This window comes from Vigna unguiculata, chromosome 6 (genome assembly GCF_004118075.2).
Source record: "Vigna unguiculata cultivar IT97K-499-35 chromosome 6, ASM411807v1, whole genome shotgun sequence".
In the NCBI taxonomy this organism is placed as follows: domain Eukaryota; kingdom Viridiplantae; phylum Streptophyta; class Magnoliopsida; order Fabales; family Fabaceae; genus Vigna; species Vigna unguiculata.
Genome location: NC_040284.1, coordinates 2439590 through 2460654, shown reverse-complemented (window position 1 = coordinate 2460654; position 21065 = coordinate 2439590). Strand labels below are relative to the sequence as shown.

Genomic DNA, 21065 nt, shown 5'->3' with positions numbered 1-21065 from the left:
GTTTCTACCTACAATGATCGTGTATATGCACAAAGAGCATATGATGAAGATATTTTGGATGTATAACAAGGATAGACAAGTGATGAGTCTAGGCTTGCAACTTGCTTATCATTTTCTTTTTATTCATGTTACTAAAAATTATCATGTAGAGACCGATTGATTTTGTTTTCTCAATTTCAATAAAGATCTTAAGGTTATTCGGTTTAAGTATTTTATTTTTAAATAATAAGATTTTGGAAGTGGTTATTGTATAGTAGACCATAGACAATAATACTTGAACTCATTTCATTCATTAGAGGAGTTAAAAATTTGGTGTATTAAACAATATCAATTTTAACCTATTAAACGACTTAAAATTTAACTATTAGATGACATGTTTTAAACTATTAGATGATAAGTTAACTATTTGACGACTCAAATTTTAAAGAAAAAGTTCTTTTAGAAAATTCAGATTTCCGAAAGGCCCAAATTATTTGTTATCTATAACTAAATGACTTTAAAGTGTTAAGAAAAATAGGGATGTGGTAAAATATAAGTTTTTCCCTGTCTTTCTTTCGGAATTTGTTTCACTGTAAACTAGTAGCAAATGATAGTTATGTCTAACTCAACTAAAGATGAAAGATTTTGTAAAACTGTGTTGTTGTCAACTTGTATCTTATTAAATAAGTTTTTCCGTCTTTCTTTCGCAATTTGTTTCACTGCAAACTAGTAGCAAATGATAGTTATGTCTAACTCAACTAAAGATGAAAGATTTTATAAAACTGTGTTATTGTCAACTTGTATCTTATTAAATAAGTTTTCAACTTTTTTTTTAACAGAAGTATCATTTTCTGTTTTCATTTTTCTTTATAATTTCATTTTAACGTCTTTCTTTTTAAAGAATAATAATTTTATTGATTAATAAGAATTTAGATGAAAAAGTAAAAAATAATAAATTATCCATAAAATAATTGTTTGATAAAAACAGTCAGCCACTTAGAGACATGAAATAAAAATCAGCTTTTTATATTTAAAAAAATGGTTAAGTATGTTTTTAGTCCCTGAACTTTGATCCAAAATTGGAATTCGTCCCTGGTCGAAACTTTGATAAATTTTGGTCCCTAAACTTTAAAAATGAATGAATATAGTCCTTTTAACTCAATGAGTAAATATTGAGCTGAGAATGTGTCAAACGGCGTAAACAACTCCAATATTTACTGAGAAATACGTTCGAAACCTAAAAAAAAGTTAACAAAGTTGGTTTAAAAGAACTATATTCATTCATTTTTAAAGTTTAGGGACCAAAATTTATCAAAGTTTCGACCAGGGACGAATTCCAATTTTGGACCAAAGTTCAGGTACTAAAAACATACTTAATCCTTAAAAAATAAGTATAATTGATAAGCAATAATTAATACCACGTTAAATTTTATAATATAATTTTTTTCTCAACAATGAAAAGTAAACAGTGGAAGTATTTTAGTTTAATCGTAAAACAAGTTTTGTTATTAATTTTTGAATTAATAGAGTTAATATACAATCCTCTTTTCTTCAAATTAATAGAGTTTTAACCATGCAAGTCACAAGGTTTTGAATTATCAAGGACTAGCAAACCATAACTAAATTTCTTAATGACTAATTTGGAGATTGTTATAGATGTATAAATACAATTGAAAGACTTTGTAAGCACTGAATGATATTGAATCGAACTACACTCGTGCATAAAATATCTTCAAAGAATGGGGATGCAAGTCAACCAGTAGAACCACTGAAAGATGACAACAATATAAACCCTGAAACTACTGTGATTTACACTTCCATGATAAAATTAGAAAGAAAAGCTTCCCAGACCACTGTTTAGACCTAGGTCACGGAATTGACCTTTCTCATAAGGTTTTTAATTGCAGAATCCAGCTTGGCTCTCATCTGGGGGGAAAGACTACCCCCTGAATTCTCCAGGACTGATTCCATCATCTGCAGCCCCTGCTTCATGTCCTGAAGGGAAGGAGGTGTTTCACCCAGCATTGGCAAAGTAAATCCAGTTTGTTGTGTAGGGGTCACACCAGGCACTGCCACAGCCATAGTTGGCTGATTAGGGGTCACACCAGGCATTGCCACAGCCATAGTTGGCTGATTAGGGGTCACACCAAGCCTTGCCATAGACAAAATTGGCTGGGTAGGGGTTTCACCAGGCATTGCCATAGACCCAGTTGGTTGAGTAGGCGTTAAACACGGTATTGCCTTAGACCCAGTTGGTTGAGCAGGGTTTACACCAGGCATTGCCACAGACCCAGTTGGTTGAGCAGGGGTTAAACCAGGCATTGCCATAGATCCAGTTGGTTGAGTAGGGGTTAAACCAGGCATTGCCATAAACCCAGTTGGTTGGGCAGGGATCACGAGTTGCTCCACAGGTGGACAGGGTGCAGAAGAACGATGGAGCTTGTAATCAACAAGAGTAGAACCAAAGGCAAATTTGTTCTGCTCTAAACTATGAAATGCAGCAGCAGCATCTTTACTTCTGACAAAAACTACTTGAGCACTACCAATGTCTTTTAGCAACTGAGTTTCTGATGTCTTCAAGGGACCAAAACGGTAAAAGGTTGTCATTAGATCTTCTTTTGATGGGATATAGGCTACGGGGGCAAATTGTAGGAGAAGACAATTTCCAAGTGATTCACAACCGTCCTTCCGTCTCCTGTTAATAGCAGTTTTGATAGGCCTTGAACAAGCAGGTAAGCTCGACTTCTCGGGTTTCAATTCATTTGAAGTGAAATTGACAGTATCAAATTCTGTGCTGATTGAATTGCATTCAGCACCAGAACAGTTCAGATCAGGTATCTCTACAACAAATTTAGTATTGAGAAGCTTTTCTGCTGCCATTTCTGTGCTATCCATCTGCCTAGGTTCCCCTAAAGCAAGTTTAGTATTGAGAGGCTTCTCTGCTGCCTTCTCCATGCTATTGTTCAGCCCTGTTTGCTCTACAGCAAGTTCAGTATTGGGATTCGCTTCTGCTGCTTTCCCCAAGCTATTGTGAGGCACTCCTGCTCCTGCTGCTTTCTCCATGCTGTTATTTAATGCTGTTTTACTTACCAGGACAGTATCAGCCTCCGCCTTAGTAATTACCGACAAGCTATTATCATTAATCCTACCAATAGGCCCTTTTTGGGAAACACAAGACCCTGGATTAGTAGATATGAAAAGTAGTTCTTCCTTATTTCCACTTTTATTTCTCTGAGGAATATCAACAGGCACAGGAGGGGATGTAAACTGCAAATCTACTACCAGTGAACTGCATTTAAGCTTTTTGGCATCTGTACACACCGAAGTAATTTGAGCACTTTCATTCTCTTGTGCTTTTATCTTTTTCCTCCTTTTATACACAGTCTTTCCTTCGGAAGCAAGGCAACTGAGATTTGGTGAAGTTTGAGGGGTTGAGCTGTATTTGCTGCTTCCCCCAATTAAATTTGTCTTAACATTTTGCAGCTGTTGCCCCAAAGTTGCTTCTTCCATCTTCCTCTTTTGTTTCATTTTTTTCCCAGGCATCTGAGAGTCAAAGGTAGATGTGCTTGCATTCACATCTGATAGACCACTGAGTGATTTTCTCTTCCGCCTAACTGCACTTTCCCTTTTATTGTTCTTTCTCTTCTTACTTACAGTATCTGGCAAATCATTACCCACAGGTTTCCCCAGTTCTTGTGCATTAACTTGTAAGGTAGCAAGTTCAGCCTCATCACAATAGTTTGATATTCTATATCTGCAAAAGAACTGCTCAACTAAGCCAAAGCTCTCCTTCCCAACAGGAAACATACAATCAACGGCTGTAGAAAAAAGTCCTGAGAGTACATCAACCATAGATGCATTCATGAATTCCGGACTGCTAGACAGATTATTACAGCTGATGAACTTTCTGTACCAGTTCTTTCGGAACCTCTTGCTACCCAATTTAGCATTCAAAGAAGATATATTTGCAGGGCTAGTGGCAAAACTTGAAGCCCCTCTTTTCCGAGATGGACATTGTGTCTTCAAGTTTTCAGTTTCAGCACATAAATCGTTTTGTTTTGATCTAAGGTTTGTATATGGGTAAGACAGGTACTTGCTCTTTCTTCGATCTCTGGAATCAAAGCCTGCTGCGAAGGAAAAAATTTGCTCAATCAATATTTTGTAGCTAGCCAATTGAAAGCATGAGGCCATGTGTATCACACTGTTAAACAGTTGTCAATCTATATTCACAATCATTCGGCGCATGATAAGATGATGAACATGAAGAAGCCACACAGGATACCAACATTCAATAAAGCAAGTTATATGATACATAAACATAAGCCCTCCTACGCTTGTTCCACACATGAATCAAGCACCAATTGAGAGGAAGATATCAAATAAGAATAAAACGCAAACCAAAGGTCCACTTTTGAAAGATCATTTTCTCTAAGCAGGTAAAAGGGTCATATATCAGAATCATGAAATATGCAGAACATATCTAAGCTCTACCACTAAAATGATTTGTGCACAAAATAATCGATAATAAATTTAACATTGGAAGGTATGGGAAAGTGATTCTCAACGCAAACTAAGAAACCACTCCTTGTTTTTCCCCTATCTGATCTTACAACACAATGGATTGTTTAAATCTAAGTAGAACTTCTTATATCAGAAAGAGTTAATTATGAAGGAAAAAACTACCTTACAGTTAGAAAAAGTATACAAATGTGGGTTGCCTAAATGTGATATGACATAATAGAGCCCAATTTAGAATCACTATAAAACCTAAGGCGGGTTTCCTTCATCACCAGTGGAGATACTCAGATTATTTAAAAACCTGTACAGAAGTAGAAAACCAAATTTCCATACAGAATACCCTACAACCAAAATAACTCACAATCACCATAGATAATAAGTTCAACACCAAAATCTTACAGCCTCCAAGTTTTCTCTGGGTTTCTTCGTGCATGATGGTGTTTCCGGTCCCTTTTGTCTCTTCACTAACATCAGTGTCTGCTCTTCCTAAGGTCAAAACCATATCCATTGCCGGTTGCTAATAAAATAAACTGCCTAATACAACATGCAAAAGAAGACACAAGAAGGGTGAGAAAACTACTTGCAGAGAAACAAAAATGAAGAAGAATGAGACCAATATTTTGAATGGCTTCCACATAACAAAACAAAGAATCTCTTACCAATTTCTCTCTCTCAATCAATTCCAGAAGCCATCAACGCCTGCATCAAAAAGAAAAATTTAGAAAAATTGATTATACACACTCTCGCACTAAAAAGGCATGGAAAAGAAAACAACAACATATTGCATCAATTTAAGAGTTGGCATCCATTATTATAATTTCAAAAACAAAAAAGCGAAAAAATTTAACATTTCCAAGATAAATTAATTTTGTTATAAAAGAACAAAAAATAACAAAAGAAACTCACACCCAATATTTTAATATTTTCAATAAATGATATGATGATTTAGCAGAACAAAAGCACTGCATGTAACGGGGCTATTGACTTCAACCTAAACGACCAAACAAAAATCAAAGTAACCCACCTCTTCAGCATTTTGTTGTTGAGAAAATTAAAAATAAACTCCGTTATGGAAAATCTTCGAGTAACAGAACGATTTTGGCGGAAGCAAATAAAGGAAAATACATATAGAAACGGGAGAGAAAAATAAGACCCCAAGATTGAATAATGAATTACAAACTTTCACAAAGTTTGGAGAGAGGAAGAGAGAAGAGTTGAAGAAAAGGAAAGAAAAGGGAAAAATGTGACTCACCTGATCTGAGTCCAGTGAGAAAGAGTGAATAAAATAGAAGAGAATGCAAACAGTGACAATGACTATGGTGCGTGAGTAAAATTGTTTATATATAATACATGGGAAAAAACAGTGGCAGAAGGTTTGTTACATCTGTGTTCTGTATGGGCTGGACTTTTTGTTTGATAACAACGATTAGATATGATAAAAACGATTAGATAGCTGTTTAAAATAATACCAAAATAATATGTATATATATGAAAAAAATAATAATGAAAGCTGTTATATCTATGTTTAGTTTTGGTGGACATTTTATTTAATATCAAAAATTAAACGACTGTTTAATATAATTTATAATAATATATAAAGAGATTTTTTTTTTCATAATTTGATATTTTCGTTTTATCTTTAATTATTATTTTAAAATCTTTTTTATCTTTAATCGTTATATTCAAAAGTTTTCCTAGGTACATATTTTACTTTTCAGACTTTTTATTTAGTTATATGTTTCTTATTTATTTTAACTCAAATTTTTATAAAAATTATAAAAATCAAACACAGAAACAATAAATATATATATGAGAAAAATAATAATGAAAGGTATTATATCTATGTTGAAATTTGGTGTACATTTTATAACAAAAATAAATGGCTGTTTAAAATAATATATATATATATATATATATATATATATATATATATATATAAAATATGAAAGGTACTACACCGGTTTTGGATGGATATTTTATTTTATTTAATAATAAAAATTAGATAGTTGTTTAAGATAATAATAATAATAATAATAATAAAAATAAAAAGAAGAAGTAATATATATATATATATATATATATATAAATAATAAAAGTTGTTATATTTGTGTTCTGTTTTGAATGAATATTTTATTTCATAAGAAAGGTTAGATGGTTGTTTAAGATAATAATAATTATAATATTATTTATATATATATATATATATATATATATATTACTTCTTCTTTTTTATTATTATTATTATTATTATTATTATTATTATTATTATTATTATTATTATTATTATTATTATTATTCAATCTCGTTTGGATAAGTAAATGTTTTTAAAAAAATATAAAAAATAATATAAATATGTTTTTATTTAGTGGTAAAAGAAAGAGTGAAATGAGTTTTCTTTATATCATTCTAATTTTAACATAAAAAAGAGAAAAAAGAAGAAGAAAGAGTTTGATGTGCTCTTAATTATCATACTATTTTCATGAGCTCAAACATTTTATATATATCTTTATGCCATTCTTCATTATTTATATGTTCACTAAGAGGTATTTAAAAAAAAAAAATTAGATAAGGGTATAACTATAATTTTTAGAATCAATAATCTTCGTAATAATTAGAATCAATATTTTTGATGTTATGTTTAATTTGATTCATGTCATGTGTTGTAATGTGTTGGTATCATAAACAATTATGTCCTTGTATTGTTTATTATAAGTAAGGTTGGGACTCTAGGATTACATTGTATTGCATATATAAATGCAAAGTTTGTCATATGAGAAGTGTTCTTGCAGAGAACAAATAAGATACATTAGGCACAAGTGTCACCTTACCCATATAGTCCGCTATCTCCTCAGTTGGCCTCTTCCGGTTGGCACATGTCTGCTTGGACCCGAGAGGGGTTACCCGTAGAAGGAACTCCGAAGCTTAAGTCAGCGAAGGCTCTCTAGAAAGTCAAATCAGGTGATTAATGAAGTAATGAATGCGTACCTTTAATTCGTGGGGTCCATGTATATTTATAGATTATTAATTATGTTTGACCATTCCATGGGCTGAGCCCTGGTTTGGGCCATAGGTGGGCCTGGGCCTTAGCCCAGGCCCTTAGTCTTGATTATTGTGGGCTTACTGGATTTTAGGAGTGCTTTGATTTCATCAAGTTTCTTAGAGTGGTCGGTGTAGGTCGATTACCCCTTTAGCGGCTTGTGCCGCCATGGCTCATATGTCGTCCTAGGCTGGTTATTCCTTTTAGCGTCTAAGGTTATCGATTTAGGCCGGTTAGGCTTAGGTTAGCCTAGGCTGGTTACCTGAATTACTTCGCGTGTAGATATGGTGATCGTTTATTATTATTATTATTATTTGGTTGAATTGGCTAGGTGTGGTACACCAGTTCCCTAGCCTTTGCCGATATAAGTATGTTGGTGAAGGATGATATGTGCTGATGTGCTAGCGAGGCCGGCTAGGTGTGATACACCAGTCCCCCAGCCTTTGCCGATATAAGTATGTTGGTGAAGGATGATATGTGCTGATGTGCTAGCGAGGCCGGCTAGGTGTGATACACCAGTCCCCCAGCCTTTGCCGATATAAGTATGTTGGTGAAGGATGATATGTGCTGATGTGCTAGCGAGGCCGGCTAGGTGTGATACACCAGTCCCCCAGCCTTTAAGTGTGATGAACAGTGTTAAGGCTAAAGACGGGAAAAGGTTTGTAGCAGGTGAAGGGGTGTTAGAGGTCTAATCAAAAAGGGGTTTTTGCGCCATCGTTCCTGATACTCATGGCCTTTGGTGTGCCTTGTGTCGATTGGTATGGGTTGTGATTTTTGGCGGGAAGAAGTTTTATCGTTTGGAATTCACGATTATAAAAGTGGATTTCGCGAAGGGTTTATGTTTGTTAGTCCATTTGCGAGAATTTCATAATCAGAGACTTTGCGTGCGTTATACCTATCTGACTAGTTCCTTATTATTGCCAACATCTTTTAAAAAAAAGGTATGTTTAGTAGTAGTGATAGTGTGTCGTTGTCTTCTTCCAGTAGTGAGAGTATGGAGTCCGGGGGAGTGTAGGTAGACATGTTGAGTAGGAGAGTACTAGCCCAACGGCTGTGGTGGGCAGAATTCCGATGGAGACAGTGACTGAGGTGCGAGAAGACCCTCCTGAAGAAATACCGGAGAGTAACTGGCCGGCCAAGGCCGGTTATGAATGGATAGCGGCTGATGTTCGTAATCAGTCGTCTTTGTTTCGGTGGTCTCGTCTGCTGAACTCTTGGTTGAATTGCACCCCTGTTATCACGAAAGGTCTGAACCGGGGTATCGTTTCCTTGGAGCGGGTGAGCACCATTGAACGCGTATGTCACGGCCAAGAAGGGGCGACCGAGAAGTTTTTTTTATATGTATATGTGTCATTTCTCCCAACTGCATGTGAGGTTACCGCTAGATGACTTCACCATGGGGGTACTTCGTGAGCTCAACGTGGCACCTACACAGTTACATCCGAATAGTTGGGCCTACATGCAAGCTTTTCGTGTTTTGTGTCAATCATTGTATCTACAGCCCTTTCCTCTTGCATTTTTATATTTTTATGACACGAGGCCCCGCCAGCCGACTACCTAGTTATCCTTGGTGAGCCGTCCTAGTATTAGCAGATTGGACGCGTTCTCACAATCCTTCAAGCATTTCAAGGATGGTTACTTTAAGGTTGTTGTGCAGGAGGAGGGCATGTCCTATTTCCTTAATGCAGATGGGAGTACAAAATTCCCGTTTAGTTAGACGGGTAGCCCTTCTCGATACAAGGACATGGGCACCGACGAGTTGTCGGTGGCGGATAAGGAGGTGGTGGTGGAGGTCTTGATGAAGTTTTCTGATAAATTGCCTACTAAGGGCTTAGTTAGGGTTTATAATTCGGTTCACCCGATTATTGATATTGAATGTATCTGTTTATGACTGAAACTGTCTTGATGTTTCTAAGTTAACTTAACCGGATCTTGGTGTATTTTTGTAGGGCACATGGCTCAGTCCGGGAAGAAGAACTTGGCGCTTTTTCAAGCACTGAGGAAGGAGATGGCCGCGAAGGCCAAAACAGTTGGGAACACTGATGTTCCAAATTTACAGGAGTCACTGGTTGAGGTGCACGTACATGGCGGCACTAAGAGGAAGGTTGAGTTACCGGCTCGACCCGGTAAAGGTAAGGACTTGAAGAAGGTCAGGGCGGCTTTGCTTGGGTCGGGGTCATTGAGTGGGGCCAAAGGACCAGAAGCCGGTTTGATAGAGTTGCCGGAAACGTCTGTTAGGAAAGACATCGATATTAATCTACCGGAGACAGTCATCAACTCTATCGACGGTGTGGAGCTGGACCATCTGGTGAGGACTATGGTGGAATTTGGAAGCAAGGCGTTGATTTTGAGTCGCCAGGTTGGCTCATTGTATCGTCGGGAAGTAAAGGAGGGAAATCGAGAAAAGGTGGAGGAATTGCAGGGGAAGGTTGATAAGTTCGCGGGGGAGAGGGCTGCATGGAAGAAGGAGAAGGAAAGTTGGGAGGAGGAAAAGAAAAGGTTGGGAACCTGGAAGGTTCACTGTTTGGATTCAGAGGGTAAACTTAATAAAAGAATAGCGGACCTGGAGGCAGATTATGACGAACTGAAGGAAAAATATGAAGGTGCCGAAGTGGAGCTTGATGACTTGAAGGGTTGTATCATCCAATAGCACATCAATGGGTTCCAGAAGGGATTGAGGCAGGCGACCTTCTTTTATTAGGATGTTGATGCAGCTGATTCAAAGTTTGATGTTAACAAAGATGTGGTTGATGGGCAGCTTGTTAACGAGGTTGAGAGTAGTCTGGAGGAGGAGGTAGAGAAGGAAGCGGCAGAGGAGGAGAAGGAAGCGGAAGCTGTCGTGGAGGGTGACGATTACAAAGCGGCATAGAACCTTTATTTTTTATGATTCGAAACTGGTTATTAATTCTATGTCTGTAATAATTGGTACATTATGTTTGTAACACTTCGTACACTATTTTACTTTGCTTTTAATGTGATTAATGCTTTGTGTCTGCTACATTGTTTGTCGGATGCCAATAATTTTGATGTATGTTATATTTGGCGAACTCAATTGTATATTGAGGGTGTTTGACCCCGACCGTTTACTTGTGGTAAGGTTGGAGAACTTAAACGAATTTACAACAAGTTAAGGGTATTCCACCTAGGCCACTTACTTGTGGTAAGGTTGGGGAACTTAAACGAATTAATAACAAGTTAAGGGTGTTAGACCCGGGCCACTTACTTGTGGTAAGGGTGGGGAACTTAAACGAATTAACAACAAGTTAAGGGTGTTCGACCCAGGCCGCTTACTTGTGGTAAGGGTAGAGAACTTAAACGAATTAACAACAAGTTAAGGGTGTTCAACCCAGGTCTTATGGTAAGGGTGGGGAACTTAAACAAATTAATAACAAGTTAAGGGTGTTCGACCCAGGCCGCCTACTTGTGGTAAGGGTGGGGTGATGGAGCTTGGTGGAGACACGATGCTCCAAGTGCAGCGAAAATGATGGAGGAAGCATGGAAAAATGGAAGGCAAGTTTGTAGGCTCTTGCTTGCAATGGATAGGTGAAAGGATGAATGATTTAGAGGTGGTTCTAGCCTAGGAAGGGGGCTAGCGGTAAAAAGAGTAAGCTCTCTAAAAGATGACTTTCAAGTGGCAATAGTGAGGAGTGTTGTCAACTCAAAGTGTCTATTGCACAAAAAATTCCAGAGTGAGTACAATGCTGAAAAATTAAGGCTTTTATACTCAAGCCATTACATATGAGGAATCTTGACCCTTGGATGAGAAGGAGAAAGCATCTTGGTCTTTGATGCAAGCTTGGAGAAGAAGGCTTGATCTTGGCCATTGGATGATGCCTTGGAAATGGAGGAAGCATTCCTAACCCTTGGATGCTTTGGATCCATGAGGTGTAGGAAGAAATGTTGACTTCCACTTAGTCCACCTTGGCTCTTTTGATAGCTCATGGCCAAATCTCCTATTGGGCTTAGTCAAGCCCAATTTTATCAATTCAACTACTCATTGTTTGACTTATTATTCTAGAAAGCAAAGCCTAAACAATGGGCCAATATTATTGTTATTCTATTGCTCTTTGAGACACCTCTTCAAATCTTCACATCTTCATTGGCCCATGTGAAGAGTGTTAAAAGCCCATGTGGGTTTGGGCCATCTTGAATGAAGCCCAATTGGATCTTTTTGAGCATGCTCCTTGTTATTGGGCCTCTTGATGGACTTGGGCTTGAAGGTGCATGTGGGCCATGTATTGGGCCTTGAGCATGATTTGGGCCTAGGCGTTGACCCAAACTATAAGCCTTGTTGGGATCACATCATCCCCTCCCACTTGAAGAGGATCTGACCTCAGATCAAGAGGGTTGTTTAAGGCTCACAACAACTACAGCTGGGTTCCACCAGGATCAAAAACATATCTGCAATAGTCATCAAACAGAATTGGATTAAAATTATGCAGACCATGCAATATAATTGATTGGGGAATCTGTGAAAGTGGGCTTATAAATTTGGAAAAGGTTGGGATTAGGCTCACTTCACAAAAAGAGTGTTTCACACTTTGACTTGGATGATTTTTGAAAAGAATTTTAAAGTCAAAGTGTATTTTGGCACTATATTTTGAATAAGATGAAATAAGGGAATGAGATAAAGAACAAAAATTTTGAGAAGGAAACAAAACAAGAGATTTAATGAAAAAGTGAGAAGAGTTTAAAGATGGGAAAACTCCATTTGGAACTTGGGTCTTCATGAAAGGAATTGGTGAAGGATTACACACCAAATCCCTAACAATGAGTTCCGTTGAGGTTGAATTACTCTTTAACTCGACCACTTTTGATTTTCTTTCAAACTCACTCTCTTTTTTTAATTTCTCTCTTGCTTCAAAGTCTTTTCTCTCATTCTCTTCTTTGGCTTTTCTAATATTATCCTCTTTTGCGTTTTCTTCTTCATCTCTTTTCTTTTTCTCAGCACGAAGCTTCTCAAGCTTTTCTTTTACTCTTTGCATATCAAGCTCTCGAAACTTTTCACGCTTCTCTCGTGCTCGCTTTTGTTTTTCTCTGTCTCCTTTTTCGCTCAAGAGCAAGTCCAAATTGTTCTTAAAATCTTTTTCTAGTCTAGAAAACTTAGCAAGATTTTGGATGAATGCATCACCTATGTCAATAAAGTTTTCTATCCTAGATTGTTGCTCTCTAGTTATCTTAAATAAAGGGGGAGTGAAATGTTTCCACATGCATGCTTTCAATTCATAAAATGTAATAATGCATGATTCTCTCCCCTTTTGTACTCTAGGCTGTCTCTTTTCCCACCACTCGGATGCACGTCCTATAAACCTAGAAGTAACATGCCTAAGAATGTCAAATTTACTATATGTACTAAACAATGGTTGCACCAATTTCTCTGTATCCCACATCCAATCTCAAAATGATATTGGTCCTATATCCTCTCCAAAGAATGGAATATCACTATGAAATGTATGATGCAACTCATGACTACCATGCTTATGCAACCTAGGACTATATGTAGAATATGTACTTATGGTGATTGAATGAACTTATGCAACTTGAACAAAGTGTGGTAGAGGAAATCAATCACAAGTGGACCTCCAAGTTAGGCGAGGTGAGTCTTTAAGACTTCTTAAATACCAAGGCCAATCCTTGCCAAGATACACTTGTAAGAGGTTTCAAAGATCACACAATTGTCTAAGTGCTAAGTAAATAAAATCAGTTGAGTCACTAAGCACAAAACAAGCAAACAAGACTCAAAGAAATTTAACACTAAAAACGGACCCCTAAATGGCAAAAGATTAGAGACTTTGGTCTCACACTTAAGCCTCTATGCAACGTGAAAACATGAATATAGCTATGCGGCCTAAAGTAAGGTGAGAAAGCACTTAGAACTTTCAACACACTTACTACTAAAACGCTCACTATATAGTAGCATCAAAAGGTTCTATTTAGGAGATGAGATTGAACACCTTGTGGTTCCCCAAGACACTTAAGTAGGCCAAGCTTACAAGTTTAGAATGCAATAAAGTTGGTGCACTAAGAATGGCAAAGAAAGAGCAATCCCAAGAACACTAAAAATTTAGTGAACTTTGGGAGGAAAATTGGGTAACTTAGGATGCTCCAAAAATGCCAAAATAAGTGACCAAATTGAAGAGAAAGATGGAAACTATTAAGATGCAACAATTACAAGCCACAATGGCCAATCAAAAGTCTTTAAAATGATGGTTCAATGAGCTCCTTTGACCACTAGTAAAGAAAGCCTTAATTGATGGCTTATGTGCACACACCAATTTGAACACCCTTGGACACTTTGTGGATAAGAAAATTGCAGCACCAAATAGCCAAACAACAACAAGAAACTGCACAAAATAGAAAACAAAAACAAAGAAAACTTTGCCAAATCCAAATGGTTAGCACTCAACACTCTTGAAGAAAATTGGCTCAAATCTTGCATATATGTGTAGGGTGAGAAGTAATTTGCAAATGAAAGCACAACCTTTAGAGATTTACTCCTCAACCACCCCCTAAGATGCTACCTATGCTAGCAACCAAATCAAAATCAAACACTTAATTCATATCCATAAGCATTGGAACCAACATTACTTGCCAAATGAAAGAAGAAACACAAGAAAAGCGAATTAGAAAATGCTAAACCAAATGCCAAGAATAGACAAGCAAAAAATTAAAGGCACAAAAGGAGGGAAGCACAACAAAGAGAATCCTAGAAGGGAACTAGAATGGATCTACAAAAACAAAACAGAAACTGCAGTGCTTGTAAGAAGGCCTATAGTCCGTTATGCATTGATGCCAATGGGAAGGTGTACACCACTCCAAATTGAAGACATTTGATATCAATAAAGGAGACACACTTAGGCCAAGACATTGATGGACAAAAAGCACTGAAATTAGAGCTGAAAACACACCAAAATGCACAAACAGAGAAAGCTGGAAAAAATATTGCACCAGTAAAAACGCTGACAGCTGCCTCAACTTTGAGGATTTATCATATTTTTTGTATTCACATATTTTGTCACAATTTTTTTTTAAATTTTCGTCCCGATGTTCTTTAAATCAGCAAAAATTATCAAGTGAATTGGTGCGGTGGATCGTTCCAGTTAAATCAAACAAAAACAATATGCGTCTGGAAAACAGAGACAAAAAAAGGCACAACAAGCCTGAAAACACTGATTGTTGGCCAGACTTTGATGAATTATTGCGAATTCATATCTCAATGGTTTTGAGTGATTCTTTTTTTGTATTTTTCATCTGGATGTTAGCTAAATAAAGAAAAATTCAGATCAAAATTTGGACCAGGCAGTGAGTCATGAAAAATCTCAAACAGTAGGTGTGCGTGCAGTGAAAACTGGAAAAACAGACTGGAGCAGAATTGCTCATGGAAATTGTAAGATGTTCAATGAAAATTCAAGATGAATGAACTTGATTATGATCTAAAATCAAGTATGAATCATAGAAGAACATCTTAAACACTCATAAGCACAATCCAATCGGTGAAATGGACGAAAAACAATGAGACCATTGCCTTACACATCCACAAGCATCACTTGAAGTTCATAGCTGATTTTGTGTGATGTAGGACTTGGTTCTCATCAAGCAAGTGCAGAATTCAGCCATATGAACGAAAATTAAGATGTATGAAAGTGCTAAAACATGACTTGAGACAAAACACAACATAAGGAACTGAAAGTTAAAAGCTGCACCGATTAAAATGAAGAAAAACAACAAGGAAGAAAAGAACAAGTGCTGGAAAACGAAAATGGAACCTAAAACAAATTTGCACCAATGAAACAAGGAGTACTACAAGATGAATCAATGGAGATTCATGTAGCCTTAATGTCAAACGGTGGAGAGCAGCAAGAACATGAAAAAACAGTAGAAAAATTGAAGAAAACAGTGGAGAAGAAGAGACAAAACGAAAATTGAAACAAGACACAAATATGGACAAAGAACCTTACCCAAACTAAGAGGATGGATGCACCAAAGGCTTGGATGGCTCTAGATACCACTATGATGGAGCTTGGTGCTGGAGCTCCAAGTGCAGCGAAAATGATGGAGGAAGCATGGAAAAATGGAAGGCAAGTTTGTAGGCTCTTGCTTGCAATGGATAGGTGAAAGGATGAATGATTTAGAGGTGGTTCTAGCCGAGGAAGGGGGCAAGAGGTAAAAAGAGTAAGCTCTCTAAAAGATGACTCTCAAGTGGCAATAGTGAGGAGTGTTCTCAACTCAAAGTGTCTATTGCAGCAAAAAATTCAAGAGTGAGTACAATGCTGAAAAATTAAGGCTTTTATACTCAAGCCATTACATATGAGGAATCTTGACCCTTGGATGAGAAGGAGAAAGCATCTTGGCCTTTGATGCTAGCTTAGAGAAGAAGGTTTGATCTTGGCCATTGGATGATGCCTTGGAAAAGGAGGAAGCATTCCTAACCCTTGGATGCTTTGGATCCATGAGGTGTAGGAAGAAGTGTTGACTTCCACTTAGTCCACCTTGGCTCTTTTGATAGCTCATGGCCAAATCTCCTATTGGGCTTAGTCAAGCCCAATTTTATCAATTCAACTACTCATTGTTTGACTTATTATTCTAGAAAGCAAAGCTTAAACAATGAGCCAGTATTATTGCTATTCTATTGCTCTTTGAGACACCTCTTCAAATCTTCACATCTTCTTTGGCCCATGTGAAGAGTGTTAAAAGCCCATGTGGGTTTGGGCCATCTTGAATGAAGTCCAATTGGATCTTTTTGAGCATGCTCCTTGTTATTGGGCCTCTTGATGGACTTGGGCTTGAAGGTTCATATGGGCCATGTATTAACTTCTTGGGATCACATCATTGGGAACTTAAACGAATTAACAAGCTAAGGGTGTTCGACCCAAGCAGCTTACTTGTGGTAAGAGTGGGGAACTTAAACGAATTAACAATAAGTTAATGGTGTTCGATCCAGGCCTCCTACTTGTGGTAAAGGTGGGGAACTTAAATGAATTAACAACAAGTTAAGGGTGTTTGACCTAGGCCGCCTACTTGTGGTAAGGGTGGGGAACTTAAACGAATTAACAAGCTAAGGGTGTTCGACCCAGGCCGCTTACTGGTGGTAAGGGTGGGGAACTTAAACGAATTAACAACAAGTTAAGGGTGTTCGACCCAGGCCGCCTACTTGTGGTAAGGGTGGGGAACTTAAACGAATTAACAACAAGTTAAGGGTGTTCGACCCAGGCCGCCTACTTGTGGTAAGGGTGGGGAACTTAAATGAATTAACAACAAGTTAAGGGTGTTCGACCCAGGCCGCTTACTTGTGGTAAGGGTGGGGAACTTAAACGAATTAACAACAAGTTATGGGTGTTCGACCCAGGCCGCTTACTTGTGGTAAGGGTGGGGAACTTAAACGAATTAACAACAAGTTAATGGTGTTCGACCCAGGCCGCCTACTTGTGGTAAAGGTGGGGAACTTAAATGAATTAACAACAAGTTAAGGGTGTTTGGCCCAGGCCGCCTACTTGTGGTAAGGGTGGGAAACTTAAACGAATTAACAAACTAAGGGTGTTCGACCCAGGCCGCTTACTGGTGGTAAGGGTGAGGAACTTAAACGAATTAACAACAAGTTAAGGGTGTTCGACCCAGGCCGCCTACTTGTGGTAAGGGTGGGGAACTTAAACGAATTAACAACAAGTTAAGGGTGTTCGACCCAGGCCGCTTACTTGTGGTAAGGGTGGGGAACTTAAACGAATGCAAGAAGTTAAATAAAGAATGGTCGTAAAGTTGGGAACCCTTTGTTTATTCATTGAATCTGGGGTGCCTCCCCGGCCAAAACCTTCCTTAGGGAAAAAAGACCAGGTGAGGAAAAAGAGTACACCGAGGGTTACAAGTGTTTGGTACAAAGTATGTCTTTAACTAAAGTAGAACTTTAGATGTGATACATTCCATGTGTTAGGTATTTCCTCCCCAGATAGTTGCTTAAGCCTATATGCTCCTCCTCCAACGTCTTCACGTATTCGGTATGGGCCGTCCCAATTTGCAGAGAACTTGCCATCCTTCTTTCTTGCACTGTTGGCCATTCTCCAAACTAAGTCTCCTTTTATGAACGATCTTGGGCATAAGTTGGCGTTATATTTCCTGGCAGCTCTTTGTTTGGCAGCTAAGTTGCGTATTTGAGCTTTTTCTCTTAGCTCGGGTAGGAGGTCGAGGTGGGTGGCCATGTTTTGATGATTGTGGGCTGAGTCATATAGTTCTCGACGCAGGGATGGTTCACCAATTTCAACGGGTATCATGGCGTCTGCACCGTATACTAGGCTAAACAAAGACTTGTTTGTTACTGATTGAGGGGTGCACCTGTAGGCCCAGAACACTTCTACTAGTTCTTTTGGCCATCGGCCTTTGGTGTTGTCCAACCGCTTGCGTAGCTCTACTAGGATAACCTTGTTTGCCGCCTCGGCCTATCCATTGGTCTGTGGGTGTTCAACATATATGGTTATGTGTTTGATGCCTAGATCGGTGTAGAATTTGGCGAGTTCCTTATCTATAAACTATCGACCATTGTCAGTGACGATGGTATGTGGGACACCATATCGGCATATAATATCCTTCCAAACAAATTGTTGGACTTGCTGGACTGTGATGGTGGTTAATGGTTTGGCCTCTATCCACTTGGTGAAGTAATCGACGACTACTATCATAAACTTTACTTGGCCTTTGTCGGGGGAGAAGGGGCTGAGGATGTCCATCCCCTACTTTGCGAAGGGCCACGGGGATAGTATAGAATGGAGCTGTTCTTGTTTCTGATGAATGAGGTTGCCATGTTTTTGGCATGGTTTGCATTTTTTGACAAAGTCTTGGCAATCTACTTCCAAAGTCGGCCAGAAGTAACTAGCGCGAAGGATTCTAGTAGTCATGGTGCATGAGCCGGAATGGTAGTTGCATATGCCTTCGTGTAATTCCTTAATGATGTACTGGGCTTGTTCTGCAGTGACGCATTTGAGAAGTGGTTGGCTGTATCCGCGTTTGTACAGATCATCACCTATCATGGTATATCTGGCGGCTTTAACTATCCAAGTTTTGTCAGCATTTGGTGGGGGGTTATCGGTTTGGAGATACTGGATGTAAGGAGTGGTCCAATTGTCGGCTTGGGATTGGGTTAGGTTATGGCAAGTATTTGTGATGGAAGGAGCGGTGAAGGCTTTTTAACTTGGTGTTGGCTAGTTTGGATAAGATGTCGGCTTTGATGTTTTCGGAATTAGGAAGGTGTTGGATGTGGACTTGGTCGAAGGCAGATTGGATGACTGTTCAGACTAGATGGTAATATTGTAAAAGGGTAGGGTCCTTGATCTGGAACTTGTCATTCAGATGGCCTACAGTGAGCTTGGAATCGGTTTTGCATGTTAAAGTTTTGACGCCAACCTCGCGGGCCAAGGATAGGCCGGCGAGGATGGCTTCGTATTCGGCTTGGTTGTTGGATGTCTTGAAGGAGAAGTGGAGGGATTTCTCAATGAGGATATCGTTGGGGCCTTCCAACACGATGCCGACACCTGCACCTTTCGGATTTGAAGAACCATCCACGTAAAGTGTCCACTGGTCCTTTGTGGGTGTTTGTTGGAGGCCGTTGACAAAGTCTAGGAGGCATTGAGCTTTAATGGGGCCATGAGATTCATAACGGATGTTGAATTCGGACAACTCAACGGCCAAGGACGACATTCGGGGTTGGCTTCTATGCCGCGCTGGGTTAGCATGAATCTGAGGAATTTACCGCGGTCGACGCCGAATACGCACTTATCGGCGTTGAGGCGAAGGTTGTATTGTCGTAATGCAGAGAAGACTGCTGAGAGGTCCTAAGCATGCTGGTGATGGCTCGGAGATTTGACAACCATGTCATCGACGTATACTTCAACGCATTTGCCCATCAAATGACTGAAGACTTTGTCCATCAATCGTTGGTAGGTTGCTCTGGTGTTTTTGAGGCCAAATGGCATAACTCTGTAACAGTAATTGGCGTCTTTTGTGATGAAAGCGGTTTTGTTCATGTCGGATGCGGCCATGGGGATTTGATTGTAACCAAAGTATGCGTCAAGAAAGCTGAGGACCTTGTTCCCAGCCGTGCCGTCAACAAGTCGGTCAATATTGGGTAAGGGGTAGGCATCTCGAGGACAGGCTTTATTAAGATCCGTGTAATCGACACACATCTGCCACTTGCCGTTGGCTTTCTTAACCAGGACTACGTTAGAAAGCCAAGTGGTGTAGTGAGCTTCTCAATGAACCCTGCACTCAGTAATTTATCAGCCTCAGCTTTGGCCGCTAGGCGTCGCTCCTCGCCGAGTTTGCGTTTTTTCTGGGAGATATACCGGGCTTCTTTGTAGATGGATAACTTGTGGGATGCTACTTGAGGGTCCACTCCAGGTAAGTCGGCAGTTGACCAAGCAAAAAGGTCTGTGTTGCCGACTAAAACGGGTGTGATGATGGCACGCTCTTCAGATTCCAATCCGGTGCCAAGTTTGATGAAGTGGCCATTTAGGAGCTCTAGGGGGTGGTCTCTTCAACAGGTTCGAGGCAAACATCTCGGCCCACTCTGCAGTCTAGATCCTCATCCGACAGAGTGATCCCAGAGCCGGGTGGCTGATTGATGTGATTAGTTTGCTGGATAGGAGTTGCGGGCTTAGGCTGGCCATGTAGCATTCGCGTGCAAGGTGTTGGTCGCAATGGATGGTGAGGATGTCGCCAGATGGGGAGGGAAACTTCATGGACAGATGAGGGGTGGAGATGATAGCGCCAAGGGTGTTGAGCGAGGGGCGGCCAAGGAGGACATTATAAGATGTGGGTGCATCAACGATGAAGAAGCAGATAAGAATGGTCTTGGTTTGGGCTCCATCACGGAAGACGGTGTGGAGGTTAATGTAGCTGCTAGTGGAAACTTGTTCTCTAGAAAAGCCATAAATTGGTTCATCATATGGGACCATGGCTGTGTCTGGGAGTTGAAGCTTCTGGTATGTTGCCCAATAGAGGATGTCGACCGAACTGCCTTGGTCGACGAGGACTTTTTTAACTGCGTAGTTTTCTATTTCAACAGTGATGACCATAGGGTCGTCTTGTTGGTGGTCGAGGCCGTGGAAGTCGTCGTCCGTGAAGGTGATGGGAGGCATGCGGCGTCTGTGATGGGAATGGGTAATGTGGTTGATGGATTGGATATGGCGGAGGTGTTTCTTTTTGGCAGAAGAGGTAGATCCTCCACTAGTGAAACCACAGGAGATGGTGTTGATAGTGCCGCGTAGGGGAGGATCGGCGGGGGTGACATCGGTGCGAGCCAGTTGGAGGTCTTGGTTGGTGGATTGGTTGGGGCGTTTATCATGACGAGAGTCATAGGAGGGCGTCTGTGGTCGGGACAAGGAGGATGGCAGGATCAAGAGGAGTGATCTTATCTGCGGATAAAGCGGCGAAAGTGGCCAGCACGCATCAGTTCTTCGATTTTATCCCAGAGTACTTTACAGTCTTCTGTAGTATGGCCATGGTTGCGGTGATAGTGACAATATTTGGTCATGTCGGCGTTGGGGGT

At 39.5% G+C, this 21065-nt stretch overlaps 1 protein-coding gene across 5 annotated transcripts; it reads right to left on the bottom strand.

Annotated features, from left to right (window-relative positions):
• Positions 1-1595: 1595 nt before the first annotated feature.
• Positions 1596-5822, bottom strand: LOC114187961 (serine/threonine-protein kinase ATM). 5 transcript variants are annotated; one of them, XM_028076411.1, is made up of 4 exons: positions 5750-5822; positions 5157-5196; positions 4897-5027; positions 1596-4106 (listed from the first exon to the last, which is right to left on the bottom strand). In XM_028076411.1, the coding sequence occupies exons 3-4, from the start codon at positions 5003-5005 to the stop codon at positions 1843-1845; spliced, it is 2373 nt and encodes a 790-aa protein (XP_027932212.1). In that variant the 5' UTR covers positions 5006-5027; positions 5157-5196; positions 5750-5822; the 3' UTR covers positions 1596-1842. The 5 variants fall into 5 exon arrangements, with proteins under 5 accessions (XP_027932212.1, XP_027932209.1, XP_027932213.1 ...); XM_028076408.1 differs by having other exon boundaries at positions 4897-5031; positions 5750-5819; XM_028076412.1 differs by having other exon boundaries at positions 1596-4103; positions 4897-5031; positions 5750-5819.
• Between the last annotated feature and the right edge of the window lie 15243 nt (positions 5823-21065).

Coding starts and splice junctions, on each gene's coding strand:
- LOC114187961 (XM_028076411.1), bottom strand. CDS start 5,005: ATGGATATGGTTTTGACCTTAGGAAGAGCAGACACTGATGTTAGTGAA. Junction 4,107..4,896: donor CCAGAGAAAACTTGGAGGCT/GTAAGATTTTGG, acceptor TTTCCTTCGCAG/CAGGCTTTGATTCCAGAGAT.